This window comes from Camelina sativa, chromosome 4 (genome assembly GCF_000633955.1).
Source record: "Camelina sativa cultivar DH55 chromosome 4, Cs, whole genome shotgun sequence".
In the NCBI taxonomy this organism is placed as follows: domain Eukaryota; kingdom Viridiplantae; phylum Streptophyta; class Magnoliopsida; order Brassicales; family Brassicaceae; genus Camelina; species Camelina sativa.
This window is the reverse complement of record NC_025688.1, coordinates 21,248,222-21,269,384: the sequence shown is the minus strand read 5'-3', so window position 1 is coordinate 21,269,384 and position 21,163 is coordinate 21,248,222. Positions and strand designations below refer to the sequence as shown.

General features: G+C 36.3%; 3 protein-coding genes across 5 annotated transcripts in view; 2 read left to right on the top strand and 1 right to left on the bottom strand.

The window, feature by feature from the left end:
* The window catches only part of LOC104781607 (cystathionine beta-lyase, chloroplastic), a 3,423-nt gene extending 1,129 nt beyond the window's left edge, over positions 1-2,294 (top strand). For both annotated transcript variants that reach the window (XM_010506324.2, XM_019244832.1), the window contains exons 3-13: positions 28-143; positions 216-286; positions 388-479; positions 582-669; positions 760-871; positions 980-1,076; positions 1,170-1,251; positions 1,352-1,469; positions 1,569-1,676; positions 1,759-1,861; positions 1,969-2,294. In XM_010506324.2, coding sequence (XP_010504626.1) covers positions 28-143; positions 216-286; positions 388-479; positions 582-669; positions 760-871; positions 980-1,076; positions 1,170-1,251; positions 1,352-1,469; positions 1,569-1,676; positions 1,759-1,861; positions 1,969-2,144 — 1,163 coding nt within the window. In that variant the 3' untranslated portion in view covers positions 2,145-2,294. The remainder of the gene's footprint in view (positions 1-27; positions 144-215; positions 287-387; positions 480-581; positions 670-759; positions 872-979; positions 1,077-1,169; positions 1,252-1,351; positions 1,470-1,568; positions 1,677-1,758; positions 1,862-1,968) is intronic.
* Positions 3,788-5,378, bottom strand: LOC104781606 (two-component response regulator ARR9-like). 2 transcript variants are annotated; one of them, XM_010506321.2, is made up of 5 exons: positions 5,276-5,378; positions 5,053-5,159; positions 4,832-4,909; positions 4,640-4,710; positions 3,788-4,528 (listed from the first exon to the last, which is right to left on the bottom strand). In XM_010506321.2, exons 1-5 carry the CDS (start codon positions 5,376-5,378, stop codon positions 4,180-4,182), a joined length of 708 nt encoding a protein of 235 aa, XP_010504623.1. In that variant the 3' UTR covers positions 3,788-4,179. The 2 variants fall into 2 exon arrangements, with proteins under 2 accessions (XP_010504623.1, XP_010504624.1); XM_010506322.1 differs by lacking the exon at positions 5,276-5,378 and having other exon boundaries at positions 4,832-4,866; positions 5,053-5,144.
* Positions 17,808-19,583, top strand: LOC104781605 (protein STRICTOSIDINE SYNTHASE-LIKE 10-like). Its single transcript, XM_010506320.2, has 3 exons — positions 17,808-18,198; positions 18,419-18,682; positions 18,946-19,583. Exons 1-3 carry the CDS (start codon positions 17,906-17,908, stop codon positions 19,511-19,513), a joined length of 1,125 nt encoding a protein of 374 aa, XP_010504622.1. The 5' UTR covers positions 17,808-17,905; the 3' UTR covers positions 19,514-19,583.

The following is a 21,163-nucleotide window of genomic DNA, read 5'->3' as shown; positions in this document are numbered from 1 at the left end:
ATTGATGGGTGTTTCAATGTTTTGCAGCTATGAATATTAAAGAAGAAGTTAGCGTCTCTACGTTACTGGTTAACGTGGATAATGAATTTGATCCCTTTGATGCATTGAGCACTCCTCTTTACCAAACTGCTACTTTTAAGCAGGTACTGAGGCATAATTCATTATTTTCATGGGAAGATTTTGTCACTTGATACTGTTTTTATGCTTATATCTAGCCCTCTGCTATTGAAAATGGACCTTATGATTATACAAGAAGTGGGAATCCTACAAGGGATGCATTGGAAAGGTACTTGTTGCTTTAGCATCTTCTCGATTCCGAGGTGATTTAGCTCTATTTGTATGTGTGTTGCTTCAGCGTTTCTTATAAAAGTTTTCTCCTTTTGTTAGTCTCCTTGCGAAGCTTGACAAGGCAGATAGAGCATTTTGCTTCACTAGTGGAATGGCTGCTCTTAGTGCTGTTACACACCTTATCAAAAATGGTAATTTCCAATTTTTGACTTCTCCTGAATTCTTATGTCTTTCGTTTAGATTGGTACCTTAGGCTTGGTCTCATTGTAGTATATTTGGTTTTGTTTCCATAGGTGAAGAAATTGTTGCTGGAGATGATGTATATGGTGGATCAGACAGATTACTCTCCCAAGTAGTTCCGAGATTTGGCGTTGTGGTAAAGTTAGTATTGCTACCTCTCATTCGAAATTTTATAACTACTTATTCTTCAAAACTAAGATAACTCTAATGATTCTATTTGATATCTTGTAGACGAGTAAACACAACTAAATTAGACGAGGTTGCTGCTGCAATTGGTCCCAAGACAAAGCTTGTGTGGCTTGAGTCTCCAACAAACCCCAGACAACAAATTTCTGAAATACGAGTAAATTTTCTGTTTTTTTTTAAAGTTTGGAGCCAGAAGGCCACATGGCTGAAATCGACTTGGTTTGCTGTAATATTAAAATTGTTCTATGGTTTGCTGTGTTTTTAGAAAATAGCTGAGATGGCTCATGCTCAAGGTGCGATTGTGTTGGTGGACAACAGTATTATGTCACCGGTGCTCTCTCGGCCATTAGAACTAGGAGCTGGTGTGTAAAACAACTCTGACTTCGCTAAAAGTTTTGTTTTAATCCTTAGATTTACTTCTTAACACTCATATTTCAACTTGTCTGGCTTGCTAGACATTGTGATGCACTCGGCTACTAAGTTTATAGCCGGACACAGTGATGTGATGGCGGGTGTGCTTGCTGTAAAAGGCGAAAAGTATGTTGTCTCTACTCTTTTCTATGATCTGCTTTCAAGTATATGAGACATTTCTTTGAAACATCTGCCTTTCTTTATATATTGGTGTTAAAATTTCCAGATTGGCAAAGGAGTTGTATTTCCTTCAAAATTCAGAAGGTTCTGGATTAGCTCCTTTCGACTGTTGGCTGTGCCTACGAGGAATAAAGACAATGGATTTACGTATAGAAAAGCAACAGGTCTGAACACTAATACCTCTAGTTTACGTGGAAATGATGTTGTCTCTCTGTTTTTGGTTGATTTCATTACTTACATTATTAGCTGGCAAAAATCTTCAGGAAAACGCAAGGAAAATTGCAATGTACTTGTCTTCTCATCCAAGAGTGAAGAAAGTGTACTATGCTGGTCTACCAGATCATCCTGGTCACGATCTCCACTTCTCTCAGGTACTAAAAAACATTAACTGATATACGAATATAAAAAGAAGACGATACTGTTCTCAAGATTTAACTCTTTTCAAATATGCAGGCTAAGGGTGCAGGATCAGTTTTTAGCTTTATAACTGGATCGGTTGCGCTATCAAAGCATCTTGTAGAAACCACCAAATACTTCAGTATAGCTGTCAGTTTTGGTGAGACTCAAATAATTACTTATATTCTGTTTCTTCTGAAGAAGCTCTAATAAGCTTTGGGATAGTTTTGGATTTTGATCTCTTCCACAATTTTTCTTTGACAACAGGGAGTGTTAAGTCACTTATAAGCATGCCATGCTTCATGTCACATGCAAGCATACCTGCAGAAGTGCGTGAGGCCAGAGGCTTGACCGAAGATCTTGTCCGTATATCAGCAGGAATTGAAGATGCTGATGATTTGATCTCTGATCTTGACATTGCCTTCAAAACCTGTGCTCTTTAGTTTGTTCTTTTCTCAACTTTTGTAGTTTCATAGGCTCTTGAAGTAAGAATCTATGTAACAAACCATAAAACATAATTTGGTTTTTGAAAACCAATAAACTCATTATTTTGGATTTGTAATGTTGCTTGTTTTGGGTTTAAATCCGTATTATATGCTTCAAAGCCAACATAAGCCGTTAAAACATGATTATTATTGTTCTTTACCTGCTGATTCTTGCAGGAACGTTCTCAGAGGACATTATATAACTACTGGTATGTTCTTGAAAGCTGATGATTCCTGCATGTTTTCTTCAATAATTTCTTACCGTTGATTTCATGTTCTGATTTAAGACTCTGCTGCAGATTTTGTTTGTTTGTTTTATTTTTTTTTTTAAAATTTGCTTCCATTGAGACTCAACACTGTTGTTAATCAGCTTTTGAGTGTGAGATCAAAACCAAAAGTGGTTTGTATCGGTTAACATTGTTTCATTGTATTTATTACCAGATTTGATCATCCCACCTCACACAACTCTCAATTTTAATCACCACCACTAGGAGGGAGATAACCACTACTCACTCTTTTGATCACTAACCACTACTCTCACTACTCACACAACTCACCACTACTCACAAAACTCACTCTTTTTTATCAGAATTCACTCTTTTGATCACCGCTCTTTGCCCACATAACCATTATACCTACTGATTTTTTTAAGGTCTACATTTTGTTGATGAATTTTAATTTATCAAGGTTAGAATATTTAGACATTTTATAGTCATACAAATTTTCAAAGTAAAAATATACACAAAGAAAAAAATCAAATGTTGTTTTTTTCAATACATTCTTATCCGCTTACTAAAAGCACATATATGTTAATTATTATTTTTTGTACAAGAAAGCCCCAATGTTAGGAATCAATCTCTAATTTATTTAATTTCATTTTGAATTTACATCATTTTTTAAATCATTGGTCGAAGAACTTAGAATTTACATTTAAACCATTTTGAATTTACATCATTTTGGGAAAAGAACTTAGAATTTAAATCATCTTCATTTAATTAGTAGTAAATATATTATCATAATTTTATTTGAATTCTGAAAGCTTCAAAAAAAGAAAAAAAAAATGTGACTTCGAAGAATGAGACCAAACGGCGTTGCAAGTGTCCTCCAATATAAAAACAAAAGCAACTACAACAACAAAAAGTGTAAACGACATCGTTGTCGTTAGTCATCCGCTTGTAGCCCGAACCGACTTTTTCAATTTTCGGTTTGACAATCGGTTCAATGGAATTTGTTTGGCTTTGTTATTGTCTCAGCTTTTGTAGTTTCATAGGTTCTTGAAGTTAGAATCTATGTAACAAACCATAAAACATAATTTGGTTTTTGAAAACACATAAAGCAATAAATTAATTATTTTGGATTTGTAATGTCGCTTGTTTTGGGGTTAAATCTGTATTATAGGCTTCAAAGCCAACATATGCGGTTAGAACATGATTATTACGGTTAGAACATGATTATTACGTAGTAAGTACGGATCTTTCTCCAATGTAAAACACAAATCTTATAAAAATTCTGGATCTGAGAAGTGAGAATAGGAGAGGATACAGTGAGCAACTTGTTCTGAAATTCTGTTTCAGGTTAGGTAAGAAACAAGAACATGGAACTAACCGTGACACATCTGCACCAGAATTTACCAGATTTAAACCTTTTTGTCCACTAGGACAGGCACCTATCTATACATATCAAAGGAAACTGTGAATGCATTGAAAACTACAGTTGGAAAAAAGGATGACATCTACAGATCCTTTATAGTTTATACCGTTTTCAGATAGTCAAGTTGAGTTTCTTTATACCAAAAGTAAAAAATTGGGAAATGGGTTATTCACCATGTAAGATTTACTGATGTCCATATAAACATTATCCCATACATCATCATCATATCCCCCTCTCTGCATACCCGACTAAAACCATGTATTGTACCAGCAGAAGCATTCCTACGACAATCTACAAAACTCTAAAATCAGAAACCCCAAAAACGAAGCATTATAGCTATAGATCAGACAGCAGTTGTGATACCGTCAAATCTAGGACGTGGTCTATCTGTAGAGATACCCTTTTCCATTGACTTCCTCTTGTTGGTAGTACTCAACGTTTGCTCCCCTTGTTGTACTAATACCAGATCTTGTTGCAGAGGCAAGATTTCGATTTCGGTTGTTGTAGAGCCTTTAATCTCTGGTACAACTGCTGCTGCTGTTACAGTTCCAATTTCGTCTTTTGAAGGTTCCTCAATCTCCTCCAGCTTCTGGTTCTTCAACTTAGTTTTCATCATATGAGGTTTCAACTTGTTAAGATCAGCCAATCTTACTGGTTTCAAGAAAAACTCTTCAGCACCTTCTTCTAAACATCTGTTCAGACAGATTATGACACAATAACATCAGAACTTCCCTCTGTGCAAAACAAAACGCAATCTGAAGGGGTCCAAGCTCAAACTTCTACATCTTTTCATTGTTCTTTACCTGCTGATTCTTGCAGGAACGTTCTCAGAGGACATTATAACTACTGGTATGTTCTTGAAAGCTGATGATTCCTGCAAAATAAAATAAAAATAAAAAAACAAAGCATCAATAAACAAATCACAAGAGTAAATATTCTCATTCCAAAGAGAGATCTCCTATTGACTTTCTAAGTTTCTCTATAACAAATTTTACCTTGACTTTCTTGAGCAAATCAAAACCAGTCATGCCTGGCATACAATAATCAGTTATTATAAGATTGACTTCAACTTGCTGTTAAAAAAAAACAGTCACAATCAAACCACAAGAAGAAACCACTCAGAACCAAAACTTTCCAGTTTTTTCAAAAACAATAATAGTAAGATAACTAATAAAACATTGAGCTGATTAAAAAAGGAACAAGATTTTAACAAAACCTGGTGATTTACAGGAGCCGTAGAAAGCGCATTTGGATCGTTACTTTCAATACCTTGTCTTAAACCGAGAAACTCTAAAGCCTTTGAGCCTGAATCAACACTAGTTACTACAAAAAAATACCCAAAACATACATAACAAACAAAGTTTAGATCTTTTCTTCGATTCTATCATACAAAAGATTAAGACACTTTTCAAAACACTCATTATAATGATTATGATTACCTTGACACGAAGACTTTTGAAGCAATCTCTCAATAAGTTTCCGATCAAAAAGACTATCATCAACAGCTAATACATGAAACTGTGATTCTGCTGCCATACCCATTGCAAGAAGATCTTACTTATCTCTCCAATCGATGAGCCCAGATGTAAAGTCTTCGACTTTTTTTGTTTTCTTCACTAGAAAAAATCAATTTTTTTTTTTGTTTTCTCCGGGATTTGATGCGTTTTTTAGTTTTAAAATAAGGATGGGATGTGTTTGCACTTAAAAACAAGATCTGATTAATATGTTTATTCTTCTTCTTCTACCAAATCTTGCAAAAGAGAGAGAGGGAAAAAAAAGAAAGAATAAAACTAATTTTAAGCTTTGAATTGTGGAGAAAGCAAAAGAAGAGTTTTCGATATATAAATTATGTTTTTGTATTTTCTTGAGAAGACAGCGCAGAGGGGGAAAAAAAAAGACAAAAAAAAAAAAATAATAATCAAAACAAATCTTTTGGAGGATTTTTAAGGATTAGATAAGGAGGTGTGCTTTGCTTTTATCAATGTTTTTAAATCCTACTCGTGAGGCAAACCGAAAAGCTTTCCGATTCACCGGGTCACTGGGTCGACCCGGTCCAACCACGAGTCAAAAGTTTACTGAATTTTAATAGAGATTATTCTTATATATATGTATATATTGGTTTTATTGATATTTTTTTACATCGTTTTATTTTAAAACATAAATATAAATTTCCATACATAATTATGTAAAATCCAAACAAAAATAGAGATTGGTGTTTACAAGAAAACAAAAAAAACGAGATTGGAAGGTGAAAAAAAAATCACAATGGAAATAAAAGAATAAACCATCTTCAATTTTAAAATATATGTTGTCCCACTTCGAAAGATGGAGGAAAACGTACATAATTGTTTTACTATATTAGTTGGTACCTGCATCACTATCTTTAGATTCGTTTAAGTTTAAATTTTAGTCCTTGTAATTAACCCAAACCGCGGGTTCAACTGCCGGTTAGCCGATTTTAGCTAGGTTTTTCCGGTTATATGCAAGTTTTTAAATGCTTGGGTTTTTAGCATAAACCGGATCGGAATACTTTCCGGTTCACGGTTAAACTGGTTTGACCGGCCGGTCCGATTCGAGTTTCAAAACATTGGCTTTTATATACTACTACTACGGTACTACCACAACCGCTTGAAATATTTATATATATAAACCCCTAAAATCTTTTTAGGGAATAGAGTTGCAAGATTTTATTTTTTTAAAAAACAAAACTATAGTATATCTCATCATTATTTTATTATCCAATATAATACTATAACATCATCTATATTTTTTAATGATTTTCACCCAAAAATAAAAAAATAGTTACCAAATTTTTTAGTGTTTGTAAAATAACTATATCTGCATACAAGTAAACTAACCGTAACAAACAAACTGAAATACGTGTATCAGTAAAAACATTCAAGAAACAATTAGATATATATACATAAAACTAAAATGGAGGGTCGAACTTACAAAAAAACTAAAACAATCAAATAATTTTGGTTGCTAATAGTTTGGATGAAATCACATTTGTTAGTCATCAATTAAAAGCGCCGACAATATCAAATAAGATACTATTCTACTTATAAAAATGAAAATCTAAAAAAAAAAATGAAAATCTAATTTTGTATAATGTTTAGATGATTTTGTTAGCTATATATCTTTATTTGGAGTCATACTAATCAATTTACTTCATAAAATATGGTATCTTGATAATTTGAAGCCTTATTCAATAAATAAATTAAAAAAATCCATAATATTAATATATATGAGTTTAAGGGGGTGTATTCAACTTGACATTTTAAGTGATTTGTGTAAAAGTTACAAATCCTATGTTATCCAATCATAGATTTTAAAAAGTCTAATAAAATCCATTGTTATTCAACTGATGATTTAAAAATCTACTTTGAAATCCACTATTATTCAAAACAGTGTGTGGATTTGGATTTTAATAAGTTTTATGAATTCTGGAGGATTTTGGAGGATTTGTTTAGTTAAAAATACAGAAATACAAATCTCATGGTTTTAGGTGGGATTTAAAAGAATTTTACCATAAATCATAACAATTCCCCTAAAATCTATCAAAATTTCAAATTTTTTAAATCCCATCAAATCCTCCAAAATCATTGTTTCAATACACCCCTAAGATTTTTCCAAAACTTCAAGTAATTGAGGAGAACAAATAAATGTAGAAACGGGATCCGCCAAAATCTTGAGAGATACAGGTGACGTCATCAAAGACGCCTCTATTTTTATGGTTTAATAATCATTAAATTGTTCACTTGTTTTTTTGCTCCAATTTAAGACAAACACATAAATAAATAAGAAAAATAAATGAAAAAAAAATAACAATATTCAGCGAAACGTGAAGTAATGAGCAGTTGGGTTTTGTGGTGGCAACGACATGCCAATATTTAATCGATTCTATAGCAAAAGATTTGTTTCCCATTGTCATTTGCCCAATCCCATCAGCATGATTTGCCATTATCGACATATATTTCATCTTTACTTATACCCGCGACCGTGTCGACCTCTAGGGGCCACACGTCAAAGTCCTTCCAATAGCAACGTACTCTCTCATTCATTCGCCTAGTGGGTTCCATTTTAGTGAGTGAGTGATGCATGGTTACAATTTGAATTACACTACAAAATAGTTGTAAGAAACAACAAAGATCATTACAAGCGAATTTAACAATAGCCTAATATCTTTTTTTTTTTTTTTTATCTATTCCTACTTTTAAGTTTTATCCACAGGAAAGAAAAAAGGATCTTAGGGTTTTAAATTATCATACGCCAAAAAGTCAACCTATGAGTTTCATGCAAGCTGACACATTCCATTTTAAAATCCCATTGATATAATCTTTTAATTTGCCAGATGAAATCTTCTCTTAATCCATAAACAAAAAGATAAACCATTTTTTAAATCAATGTAATTCAACATGATGAGTCCACAAGTCATCTACTTTTTTTTTGTTTTGTTTTGTTGTTTAACACCAAATGGACCAAATAAAAGACATGAAAGAGTAAAGACACTCAAGTAATTCAAAGAAGGAGAAGAATTGATAAAAAGGAATCAAAGGATGGTGGAATTGACCAAAAAGATATGGCTCGATATCGAGTGGTCTATTTAACTGTAATCCACAATGTCGGGAAGACATGCTTTTAATTATCCACACTAGTCGAATGGATCTTCTATTAATTACAGATCATCTCTCTCTATCTATTCCTCTCTTTTCATCACAACCATCCATTGTTTTTTCTTTTTTACGAGGACCCTCTCTCTTCTTCTTTTCTCTAATACAAACACCTTCATCAATATAAAATTAAAAACATTACGAGACACTGAGACACATACACTCGTCATTTTTTAGACCGGCTGTGTTATCAAAGTATTTGGGTTCGAAATTAATCTGATCAACAATGATATTCAGTTTGGAAAAAGGATGTAGTAGCTTTTTAGTACTGAGTAGTGAGTACTGACCTAAAAACCTCTAAGTAGACCCGATATTATATTTTCACTTTTCCATCTCTAGAGCATGTTACATTTCCATATTGTTTCGAACACATTATTTGTGTCTGTGTTTGACTTTATTATGTGGTTCAAATGTCATGTTCACATTAAAGAAAAATAAAAATTTTGTTAAAACATTTTTCTACTATATAAACACAATAATTTAACATCTTAAACGTTAGCATCATATATATATATAATATAATATATATATAATAATATAGTATAATATATTAATATATTATATATTATATACATATTATATATTATATATATATAATAATAATAATAATAAACCCCCTTAAATTATTTAAGTTAAATAAATATACATAATTGGTTTTTATGTACAGAGAGGTGAGCTGAGAATGTCATATTTGGTGGATGTGTGTCATAGTGACATGTGAATTGGACCACATGCAATGAACGTAATCCGAGAAGTTTTCGGGTTGAAGTGAGGTAGTTGAGTGGCTTAGGTCCCTCGTTAAGATATGTGATCCATCTTCATGTATATATGATTTCTTTTTGCATTTATAGTATTCATTTGAGGCTTGCTTGCTCAACGGTAACTTTATCTTTGATATTGAGATATCCCGGTTACTAAACTCATTCAGGTCTATATATATATCAAATTATCAACTATGTGCTGTCATGTGTACATATATATTATAAAATATGAATAGTTAAAACATATATATGAATAGTAAGAAAGCATAAGTAATTGACCAAAATAGAAAGAAAAAGTAAAGTAGAAAAGTTGAATAAATATATATATATATATATATACACATTTTCGTAAGCAATAGGATTGGCGAAATTAACATAAATGCTGTAGAACTAGTCGGTAGGGTTTGTTTTTCTTTGTCATTGTGAATGTGCTGGAATAAACTTGGACTGCTCAAATTTATTAATTTAAGTTATAAAAAATGATATTTTAAATCGAATAAAAGTTGACGCCCTATCATTTCTTTGCTAAAATACTAAAATAGTGGACAGAAATTAAAATTTCTAAGAACAATGCGTTGTGACCTAGTGTTTAGCTTTTGGGGTTTATTGTTATTTTGCCTTATCTTCTTGGTTTCGATCTCTTTCGTTTTATCTTTCAAACTTTCTGTTTTGTAGTTTTAGTTGTCTTTGGGGACTTATGCTTTGTCTGTTGGTCTAGCTTCTTTAGTTTGAGCTTCAGACTTTGGGGATATATCGTTTTTCGGCCGACAAAATTGTATTTCTCATTGTAACATTCCAAGTTTTATCAATATAACATTAGACGACAAAAAAAAAGAACAATGCGTTGTGAAAAGTGCTTGTTTTGGTTGAAGAGTATGATAAAATTTAATATATATATATATATATAAAATAATGCAATCAGTGTTGGATATGGGTTCTGCCCCCAACATTTGGTGAATCTCAAATAGAAGATCCACCAGATTTTAGGCCCTGAAGTTATAGATTTGGCTCATCTAGTCGCAGGGGCAAAACCGTCATTTGCGAAAGAGCCAGAAGAAACCCTAGGTCAATGGCCCACTATAAATACCAGAGGTCATTGTCAGAGAAGGGGATCGACTTTTTTGGGCAATCAGAGTGAGAAGAGCAATTATTTTCGTATTAACTGCACTTAGCACTTTATTGTCATTTTCTGTAAATACTTTCTTGAGTTCTACGTTAATAAAAGGACCAGATCCGATTTATCCCCAACAACATTCATATTATTTATATAGTCTAGATCCTCCATCAACAATTTGGCGCCCACCGTGGGGCTAGACGAAATCGTCAACTTCTGCGGCCCGCGTCAAGTCTCCCAGGCGCACCATATGGGGCGCACCCACGCGAGGACGAACCAGCTCCAAAGCGTCGATAGGACCGAAGCAGCTACGGTCGAGGACGCAACACTCACTGACCGCGCAGCCGTAGGCGCTACGTGTGTTGCTCCAACCAATGGCTTAGCCGTAGGCGCTACGCCCCCGTTCGTGTAGCTGCTGGCATCAATCCAACCGACCGTGAAGCCGTAGGCGCTACGTGCGTCGCTCCAACCAATCACACCCAAATTATCCTCGCACCCCGGACGACACAAACAACATCTCATCCCGCGTACCACGCCCATACGCAAACACTTGTTACTCGCAACGAACAATCATCGATATTCTCCACGCCCGAATACGATCTCGATCTCGCACACATATCCCGTAACGGCGACCTCGAAACGACCCTTTGGGCTCACCGGAAGTTCGATCAAGCCACGATCTCGACCTCATCAGCCCTCAAACCCGCCAAGTATCAAATGCAACACCTTTGACAGCATCTTGCGATCACAGTATCTCGCGAACCCTCAAGCAGGTCACCTTGCAGCTCGCTAACTTCTCGATCTTGCCGGCAATCATCTTGTCCGCGAATGACGCAAGTCACACCATCTCGCCAATGATTTCATACGGAGAAGTGTTGAGCTCGCCAATGATTTCATACGGAGAAGTGTTGAGCTCGCCAATGATTCCATACGGAGAAGTGTTGAGCTCGCCAATGATTCCAAACGGAGAAGTGTTGAGCTCGCCAATGATTTCATACGGAGAAGTGTTGAGCTCGCCAATGATTCCATATGGAGAAGTGTTGAGCTCGCCAATGATTCCATACAGAGAAGTGTTGAGCTCGCCAATGATTTCATACGGAGAAGTGTTGAGCTCGCTAATGATTAAATATGGAGAAGTGTTGAGCTCGCCAATGATTCCATACGGAGAAGCGTTGAGCTCGCTAATGATTTCATACGGAGAAGTGTTGAGCTCGCCAATGATTTCATACGGAGAAGTATTGAGTTCGCCAATGATTCCATATGCAGAAGTGTTGAGCTCGCCAACGCGACACGACCTTGCAATCTCGCAATAGGAAACGCAGCAAACGTATCAAGATTCGTGCAAGCAGTTAGCTCGACCTCAACCTCGCCAAGCACCTCACCAATAGCCACCGCACGCTCCAGCAATCATGAACCGCAACTCGCGCACAGCCACCTCGCCACCAAAGTCTTGATCTCGCAACTCTCGCTTGAGCTTGCAACCCTCGATCTCACACTCTTGATCTCGCAACTCTCACTCGAGCTCGCAACTCACGATCTCGTACGCAAAAGTCTCGATCTCGCCATCTTCTCGATCTAGCAACGATCTCGTACGCAAAATTTTCAATCTCGCCACAATCTCGTACGCAAAGTCTCAGCCTCGCCATCGTCTCCATCATGCCACCCCACCATATATAGATCCACGCACATTAGCCACAGGTGCTGCCAAGAGCCTTTGTATGTCTTCTCACTAGGGCGCTCACCTAGTACGTCGCCACCCGATCGACTTGCACCCTTTCCATCGCAACATGCGACGTCTACTAACAAGCCAATCGAACACGCATTAGAGTCTACAAATCGTCACACGAGCAATGTTGCCTCCGCGTCAACTACCATACCATCACGCTGACATCGTACAAGCACCCACCAGACAGCGCGCCGGAAAACCACCGCACATTCACCAGAACACATCAAGGAGCAATGATTGCCATCTATAGCGCAATGAGAACCTCTCAAGCCAAAAAAAAAACTCATGGGATAAGCTGGACGCAAAAGCCGCACCCAGTGAGTTTTCGGGCAATACTGCCTTGCTAACGATTAGCTTGCACATTGTCGTCCTGGCCAGGTGTACGATTCTAAACGTGCTTTCCGCATGGGTGTAGTGGTGAAATAATCCACAAACTTTACTTTTGTAAAGATTGAAAGCCGAGTCCATACTTGCAATAGCTCCGCATGGCTGCAGTGGTGAAATAATCCACATCCTTACTTTGGTAAGGATTTATAAGCCAAGCCCAGACTCACAAAAAGCTAGCAGAGAGCAGAGTAAATAAGCCGAAGACCCCGACTCACAAACTCTTGCAACTCTTGCAGCACCTACAGGGTAAGCCGGTAACGACTGAACGCACCTAACTAGTACGACAAGTCCGTCTTGTCTACTCTCAGCGTTACGGGGAATAACATATCCAGGGTAAGCCAGGAGACGTCCTGCACTGCGAAATATGCCCCGCAACGATAAAAGGATTAAAAAAAAATCAAAAGCAATTCCATCATAGTTAAGATAACAAAAATCGGAAATAATCAACCTTTGCGCGAAAATCCTCAATAAAAGTATGAATGACCAAGTTCATAAAGCAACGATGTTCGCAATACAAAAAAAAAGGAAAGCAATACGAAGATACATCACTCTCGAGCAGTCTCGTCGGCACCTCTGGTAGCAAACTCCGGGAAGGGCTCGAGATCATCTTCACACCATGGCTTCGCATTTAGGCGGAACTGCGGAGATCATCTTCACGACATGACTTCACTTCTAGGCGCTATCACAAAAATCATCTAACCATTTTCATATACGCACTTAGACAGCACGACTTCACGTATGCTCTTAGCCACGTCGAGCCAAATCATCGCACCGTTTTGTATGCACTCTACGATAACGCACACGCCATAATCACTCAAATCGTGGACTTCCACGACAAGTGCAAAACCTCCATCCTCTTACGCACCACCGTATCAAACAGCTCTACGCCTCGTATCGAGCAGCTCTTCGCCTCATATCAAACAGTTCTTCGCCTCGTATCAAGTCGTTTCACGCTCTGTATCAAGCTCCACGCCTCATATCAAGTCGCTTCACGCTTCGTATCAAGCCGCTCAACGCCAATACTCGTCACAAGCTCAACAAATCTAAGGCTGCTTCGAGAACAGACAACGAGACGAGGCGCCAAGACCGGGATGCCTTTGGATTCCACGCGTCAACGCTCCATCGCGCCGAGACCGGCACGCCTTCGAACTCTGTGCGCCACCTCTCCATCGCGCCAAAGCCTTGAATATTTCACAAGTCTCCAAATCAACAAGCCATCGCGCAATGACCATCATCACGACGAGACCTCCGAACTTTCAACCATCTTCACATGTGACCATGGAGCCACGGGATCCGATCGACGAACACGGCTATGCATAAAACCCTCAAAGCTCCCGTTCAAAATCCACCACACCTAAGAAAACATGCGCAATGCACTAATCATCCCGGAACTCTTTGAATGTCACGAAAAACGTGCGCAACGCACTATTCATCATGGAACCTTCCGGAAGGTCTTAAAGCTCCTAAAATCTTTTGTTCCTTCTACAAGACGGACCCAGAGACACGGAACTGTACCCGACGAGCTCAAACAATCCATCGCTCATCGGACTAGGGGGGACCATTGTTGGATATGGGCTCTGCCCCCAACATTTGGTGAAGCCCAAATAGAAGATCCACCAGATTTTAGGCCCTGAAGTTATAGATTTGGTCCATCTGGCCGCAGGGGCAAAACCATCATTTGCGGAAGAGCCAGAAGAAACCTTAGGTCAATGACCCACTATAAATACCAGAGGTCATTGTTAGGGAAGGGGATCGACTTTTTTGGGCAATGAGAGTGAGAAGAACAATTATTTTCGTATTAACTGTGCTTAGCACTTTATTGTCATTTTCTGTAAACACTTTCTTGAATTGTATGTTAATAAAAGGACCAGATCCGATTTATCCCCAACAACATTCATATTATTTGTATTGTCTAGATCCTTCATCAACAAGCAGGTAAAAATAAATAAACAAATAGTGAAATAGAAGTGTGATGTGAAGGGGGAGGGCACTCTTTCGTCTATAAACATGAACATTGCACAATATGGCCCTCTCTATCTCTTTCCCTTGTCTTCAGGCTTTTCTCCTTAATGGTCGCTTCTTTTGTTGTCCACTTTTTCCCATTCAATAGTAAAACCGAAAGAATATTTATTTTCATGTGTTTTTAAGGCTTGGGAGAAATTTATTTTTTGAAAATGGAGTTTGTTTAACGTTATGAGAGTTTTTTTTTTGACAGATGAATCCATTCCATATTTGGGATTAAATATAGTATCTATTCGATGTAAGATGTGTACAACTTTTAGAAGCGTTTGGAAGTTGTCTTACAATGAGATTTTGCTAATCCATCATATTACTGCATAGCTAACTCACCTTATTTGTATATATGTATAGAACTATAGATACAGTATGTAATAGAGAGCAAGGTGAATATGATAGATTTTAGTTGATAATAACAGAAGACGCAAATAAGTCATAAATATACAAAATGACGGCTGTTTTCTACTGTTGACATCTTTATTGTTACTAAAAGCACGTAATTTATATACTATATATAGAGAGTGTTAGACAATATTAATAATTTTTTGCAAGTCAAATTTGATATTGCAACATCTATGATTCAGAGCTTCTGTTCTACCGTAATAGTAGGTAGGTTCTGCTTAACGAATTGTTATACGACGAATTGTCGTCAACTACATGAAACATTATTTGGAGGATATGATATGTTTATCAAAAATCAACCAACAATTTAATTATAGTAATCAAAACGCGGCGTGCACCGAGTGGTTGTACCCAATCGGTATTGTAATTGACAAAATAAAATTAGTTTATGTATGTAATACACACTCGCATTATATTGTCGTCGGTGTGTGAATATGTTATGAAACCACACGATTACGTTTGGTCTATTATTATTTTAAACTTAATTAGCTTTACGGTCTTGATACGGTGAATCAAACCTCAGCCATTATTCTAAAAGATACAGCAGCAGCGATATTCACACAGACTTAAAGTTAATGTTGTATGTGGTATTGTAGTAGGTTTGATATATTTACAACGATGCCATATATAACATCAGTAAGGAGCTCTGATTGGATTAATAAACCCAAAAAAAAAACAAAAGAAACACCAGTGGCTATTCAAACAACATTCGAGTTAGATCCTATATCTTTCACCTTTTAATTTCCATTATTGGTATTTCTAAGTAAAAATTTCCATTATTGATGTTTGCATGGAAAAGGCTATGCTTCTAGCTTACTAGCTATAACTTTTTTTCTCATAATATCAGGTAACAGGTTCCCTGTCTGATTAGCCTTCATCTGTTTTTTCTTGTCGACACATTAGCATTCATGTGTACTTGAACAAAAATAGATGAGTACGTTCAGTAATTAGTTAGAACTTCGGCTAATTAATATTAACTCGTGTACTTAAACAAAAAAAGATGAGTACGTTCAATAGTTAGTTAGAACTTCGGCTAATTAATATTTTCTAGCAAAAATACAAGCGAAGTTGCCAACTATATTATCCAAATTTCCATTTTTATATATCCAACCAGCAGTTCCATTTTTTTTTAATATCCTGCATGCATTATGCATATATAAATTAATGAAATATAGAGATTCTAAAAAGGCTTGACTACGGTCATCTCGAAGTATTGAACAAGCCAGCATCTTAGGTACCATTAAGAAATTGCCCAAAACAACGTTGTTTTTTCGAAGTATTCTAATGATACTGATTTTAGCATTCGGACTACTCCCTTGTTCAATTAAGATGTCTAAAACTTGCCTTCAACTGATTATAGCTACTTTTATGCGTAGCTTTCTAGTTTCTACTATGTTTCATAATGTAAGAAACATGCAATGTACAAAATTGATAATAAGCGATGATTAAGTTATATGGCTGGGATACAACATATTTTAATCAATGTTTACACGTTTAGCTAATTAAGCAAATAAAGTTCATCAAGGATATAATAATATAACTATAACTACATGATAAAATAGTGTATTTAAGTGTACGAAATCGTGGGCAATACTCATCTCACCTTACTTTGTTAACTTGAAAATGCAAACGAATCGCATTCATCTCTGCCTACGAGATTTGTGCCAATAATTTCAAGATTTAATATAATATGAATACACTCAAAACATGAAATGCCCTTACAAAGGCTACTAGGCCACAATATTCAAGATACGGTAAGTGTCCCTCCGATGGAACACAGAGCCACATTATTGACACACCAAATCCCCTTTTGCTTTTATTTTTCTTTTCTTTCCTTTGCCATATTTGCCAGCAAATCTTTTATTATTTTTATCTGTCGCGTGAATTTATATTTCATATATATTACGTATCATTTTAATACATAAAGGTTGTATCATTGTGTTCCTCGTCTGAATTCGTTTAATTATAAAGCTAAGAAACGCATTTCAAACCCTTTTAGTGATATTTCTCTTGGTTCTTAGAAACATCAATAATTATGATACTAAAAGAAGAAGTGATGAATGTATCAGTTTTGTATTGTTCTCCTACTTCTCATTTTGGTAAAATCTATTTGATTTCTAAAGTTTGCATATGTTCACATTACCAAAAAAAAGAAGTTTGCATATGTTAAAAAACTGATCATAAATCTCCACCAAAAAAAAAAAAAAACTAATCATAAATAAATAAAATCAACTACATCGAATAAATTTGTATTTGCTTTTTAGCTATATTAGTTTGTTTTTGACGTCAATATTATTCTTAATTGTCCTTCTTTTATCTTTCAATACTGTTTTTACTGAAGCACTTTTTGAAAAGTGACTTTTACCATTTTTAAAAATACCTTGACACTAGTAAATAATATCTTGAAAGATGCTAGCAATATAAAATATTAACTTGCTATATTATTCATTTTTATGATTGCATGTATATATCACACATTACATAAACAAATAGATTCACAACAACTTTTGTAACTTTTATAGTATATTACAATATACCAGTAATAAATTAATAATTCACGCTATATTAGAAAAAAAAAAAAAAAAAAAAACTTTTCATATAGTTTAACGGCACGCCATCAACTTGTTATAATAGAACAAATATTTGGCACTGTTTTTTTTTTTTTTTTCTCTTCTTTATGAGTAAAAAAATCTTGAGACATTTATTTTCTAATGTGTTAATTGGGCTATTTAACACATTATCTGCACTAAATTGGGCTGAGTACTGGGCTTCACTAAAGTCCATTAACATGTAGTTTCGTATTTCATAATCTTAATATTGCTGGAGATAATTGATTCATTAACAACTAGTTAAGCTAAATCCGAATTAAACAAAAATTACAAGGAGCTTTCTCAAAATTTCTTTAAGGTTTCTCCGAGAAACAAAAAGTAAAGAAGAAGCACTGAGAACAGAGGAAGCAGAGTGCAAAAATCTCACTGACCACCACCACAATGACCACGATTCTCGTAACAGTATTCTTAACAGTGGTTGTAACAATCCTAGCAATCCTTGTCTCAACTACTCAAACCGGTTACGGCATCTTCGCACCGCCTAAAATCGCCGGTTCGCGCGATGTTTTCCCGTCGGCGAAAGTGGTTAACTTAACCGGAGCCTCCGGTCCGGAGAGTATAGCTTTCGATCCAGCAGGGGAAGGTCCCTACGTTGGCGTCTCTGACGGTCGAGTCTTGAAATGGCGCGGTGAATCGCTTGGATGGACCGATTTCGCTTACACATCGGCCAATAGGTACGTTTCCAAACAAAATTTGACAACTTTGGTTGGTTGCTGAGGATTTTGGTGGTGGAACTGAAGTAATTGCTCAGTGTTTTTTCAGAATTGTTATCTTTCTTGTGTGAAATTGTTTGGATTTGATCAGAGGTAACATAGCCTTAGGATATATGGTGAGATATGTATGTTATGTTATATAGGGAGATGTGTGTTACAACTTGTGGAAATTGTTTTATAGGGAGATGTGTGTTCGCCCTTTTGCACCAGAGTTGGAGCATGTGTGTGGAAGGCCATTGGGATTGAGGTTCGATAAGAAAAGTGGAGATCTTTACATAGCGGATGCTTACTTTGGCCTTCTTATTGTTGGTCCTACTGGTGGTTTAGCTAGACTTTTAGTTACAGAAGCTGAGGGGCAGCCGCTTCGTTTCACTAATGATTTGGACATTGATGAGCATGATGATGTGATTTACTTCACGGATACCAGTGCCAAGTTCCAGAGAAGGTAACATGAAGTAGAAACACCCCACAAAATTTAATCTTTCTTATTATGTGCATTGTCTTTTCAAAAAAGCTAAAACGTATCCAGAAGGTAGTAACTAACTACCTAAAAGTTTTTTTTACATATTTCTTTTACCAGTTTTACATGTTGGTTCTGTATCCATGTTTACAAAAGTATGAAACGATTCTTACATTGATGCATGAATCTTGGTTTATCCTTTTCCCTTGGTGATGATGATTTTAACTCCAAAGTGTTGTCATGTTCAGGCAATTCTTAGCTGCTGTTTTGAACGTTGATAAGACTGGAAGGTTTATCAAGTATGATAGATCAAGCAAGAAAGCCACGGTCTTATTACAAGGCCTTGCATTTGCAAACGGCGTTGCACTAAGCAAAGACCGGTCTTTTGTATTGGTAGTCGAAACAACCACTTGCAAGATCCTAAGGCTTTGGCTCTCTGGTCCAAACGCAGGAACCCAAGATGTGTTTGCTGAGCTTCCAGGTTTCCCTGACAACATCAGAAGAAACTCGAATGGAGAATTCTGGGTCGCTTTACACTCAAAGAAAGGTCTTTTCGCGAAACTCTCGCTCTCTCAAACTTGGTTCAAAGATTTGGTGCTTCGACTTCCGATCAGTGCCCCGCGCCTGCACTCGCTCTTCACTGGAGGAAGACCTCATGCTACAGCCGTGAAGCTGAGTGAATCAGGAGAGGTTCTGGAGGTACTTGAGGACAAGGAAGGAAAGAGATTAAGGTTTATAAGTGAAGTGGAAGAGAAAGATGGCAAGCTTTGGATTGGTTCTGTTCTCATGCCATTTCTTGGTGTTTATGGTTTGTAGTTTTCTACATTGCTCAGACTTAATTGTCTTTGCAGTGTTATAAGTTTAAATGTGTATCACATTTTCACAACTTGTATGTCGCACGTTAACACTCGTTATATATACCGTAATCATATGATGACATCTTAAAAGGTGTCAAATATTCTAATATAAATTGTCAGAAACATATAGTTTCATAATTTGTATTTGTTTATATGCTTTTGGCAAATTTAATATACCCAATTACATAGGATTCGTTGGGTCGGCCAACGGATCCATTTCGTTTAAATATACAACATCAAATTCATGCGACCAAGATTTATTAAAATTCTACAGTTAACCATATTCGGACGAGAGTTCCATAAAAGAAATGTTAGGAACTGTTTAAAATAATGGGACAGTTCGAATTATCTTTTGATATAAGTTACAGTAATCATTGCTGTAATCTATGATAATATTAAAACTAAAGTCTGATTTTTCGATATTGAGGTACTTGTGTATATCATGATCAGGCCACAAACTTCACGTTTCAAATATCATCATGAGTGTGAGGTTTATATTACATATACAGTAACAAATTATTTTGGATAATATACATATAAGTATGTGGCAAAACCTCCAATCTTAAATTAGTTTTTAGTTATGACTTATGAGTTAGGCCTATCTATACTAGTAAGTAGTATCAATATGACAATCCGTCCCGCGGATCCCATTAGCCTACTTTTAGCCATCCCAACGGATCCTAAGCTGGTCCTGTAAGGCATCGATCTGAACCCCTCACCGTGGAATAAAAATAATCATCTAAATTCACCAGTAGGTTATTGGTGCGCCAGGCGTTCCTCGAACCCTGGTCTTCACCCTTTAACCCTGGTCCTCACCCTTTAACAACCTTTCCACAGGACAAGCTGTCACCAATTATGTGACAACCCGTCCCGCGGACCCCACTAGCCCACCGCTAGCCGCTCTAACGGACCCCAAGCTGGCCCTGCAGGGCATCGATCCTAACCCCTCACTGTGGATAGGAACTATTCATCCACAGTGAGGGGTTAGGATTGATGTCCTGCAGGGCCAGCTTGGGGTCCACTGGGGCGGCTAGCGGTGGACTAGTGGATTCCACAGGACGGGTTATCACAATTAAGATGAATGAATGACATCTTAATACTACTTACAAGAAACCAGAAAAGGTATAGATAACATATAACCAACTTCAATCTTGGTTTACTCTTAAGAAAGTCGAAATGCAAGGTTGGACATGGATTGTGTCCATATCATTTAGTTCAACAATCTTGAATTAAGTTTTGTGATTAATAAGAAATTCCACGTTTTTAAAGTTAAGTTCACAAATACTTTGTTGAATATCGACAGGAAACACTTGTTTGCGTTGGAGAATTCGTTTTGTTTACTAGTGTTGTTTTTTTGCTAAACTGTGAATATCATTAGAATAGTTAATGAAAAGTTTGGCTATTACAAGAAAGCCTATGGCTTTTGATTCCTTGGCAAAAAAGGTAAAAACAAGGAGATCAAATTTGGGAAATCACGGATAGTGAAATCAAGCTAACCAGAACTGCATCATACTGCAGAAACGCTTACGGCTGCTTCTGGCATGAATGATGTTCCTGATATCCTCATCGATGTTCTTGAAGATAGATTCCGGTGGAATTACTTGAGCGT

Excerpts from the sequence above, each read along its gene's own strand:
- LOC104781606 (XM_010506321.2), bottom strand. The coding sequence starts at position 5,378 with ATGGGTATGGCAGCAGAATCACAGTTTCATGTATTAGCTGTTGATGAT. Across the intron at positions 4,910-5,052 it reads CGGCTCCTGTAAATCACCAG|CAAGTTGAAGTCAATCTTAT; the intron begins GTTTTGTTAAAA and ends TTTTTTTAACAG. Across the intron at positions 4,711-4,831 it reads ATTTGCTCAAGAAAGTCAAG|GAATCATCAGCTTTCAAGAA; the intron begins GTAAAATTTGTT and ends TTTATTTTGCAG.
- LOC104781605 (XM_010506320.2), top strand. The coding sequence starts at position 17,906 with ATGACCACGATTCTCGTAACAGTATTCTTAACAGTGGTTGTAACAATC. Across the intron at positions 18,199-18,418 it reads GCTTACACATCGGCCAATAG|GGAGATGTGTGTTCGCCCTT; the intron begins GTACGTTTCCAA and ends ATTGTTTTATAG. Across the intron at positions 18,683-18,945 it reads AGTGCCAAGTTCCAGAGAAG|GCAATTCTTAGCTGCTGTTT; the intron begins GTAACATGAAGT and ends TGTCATGTTCAG.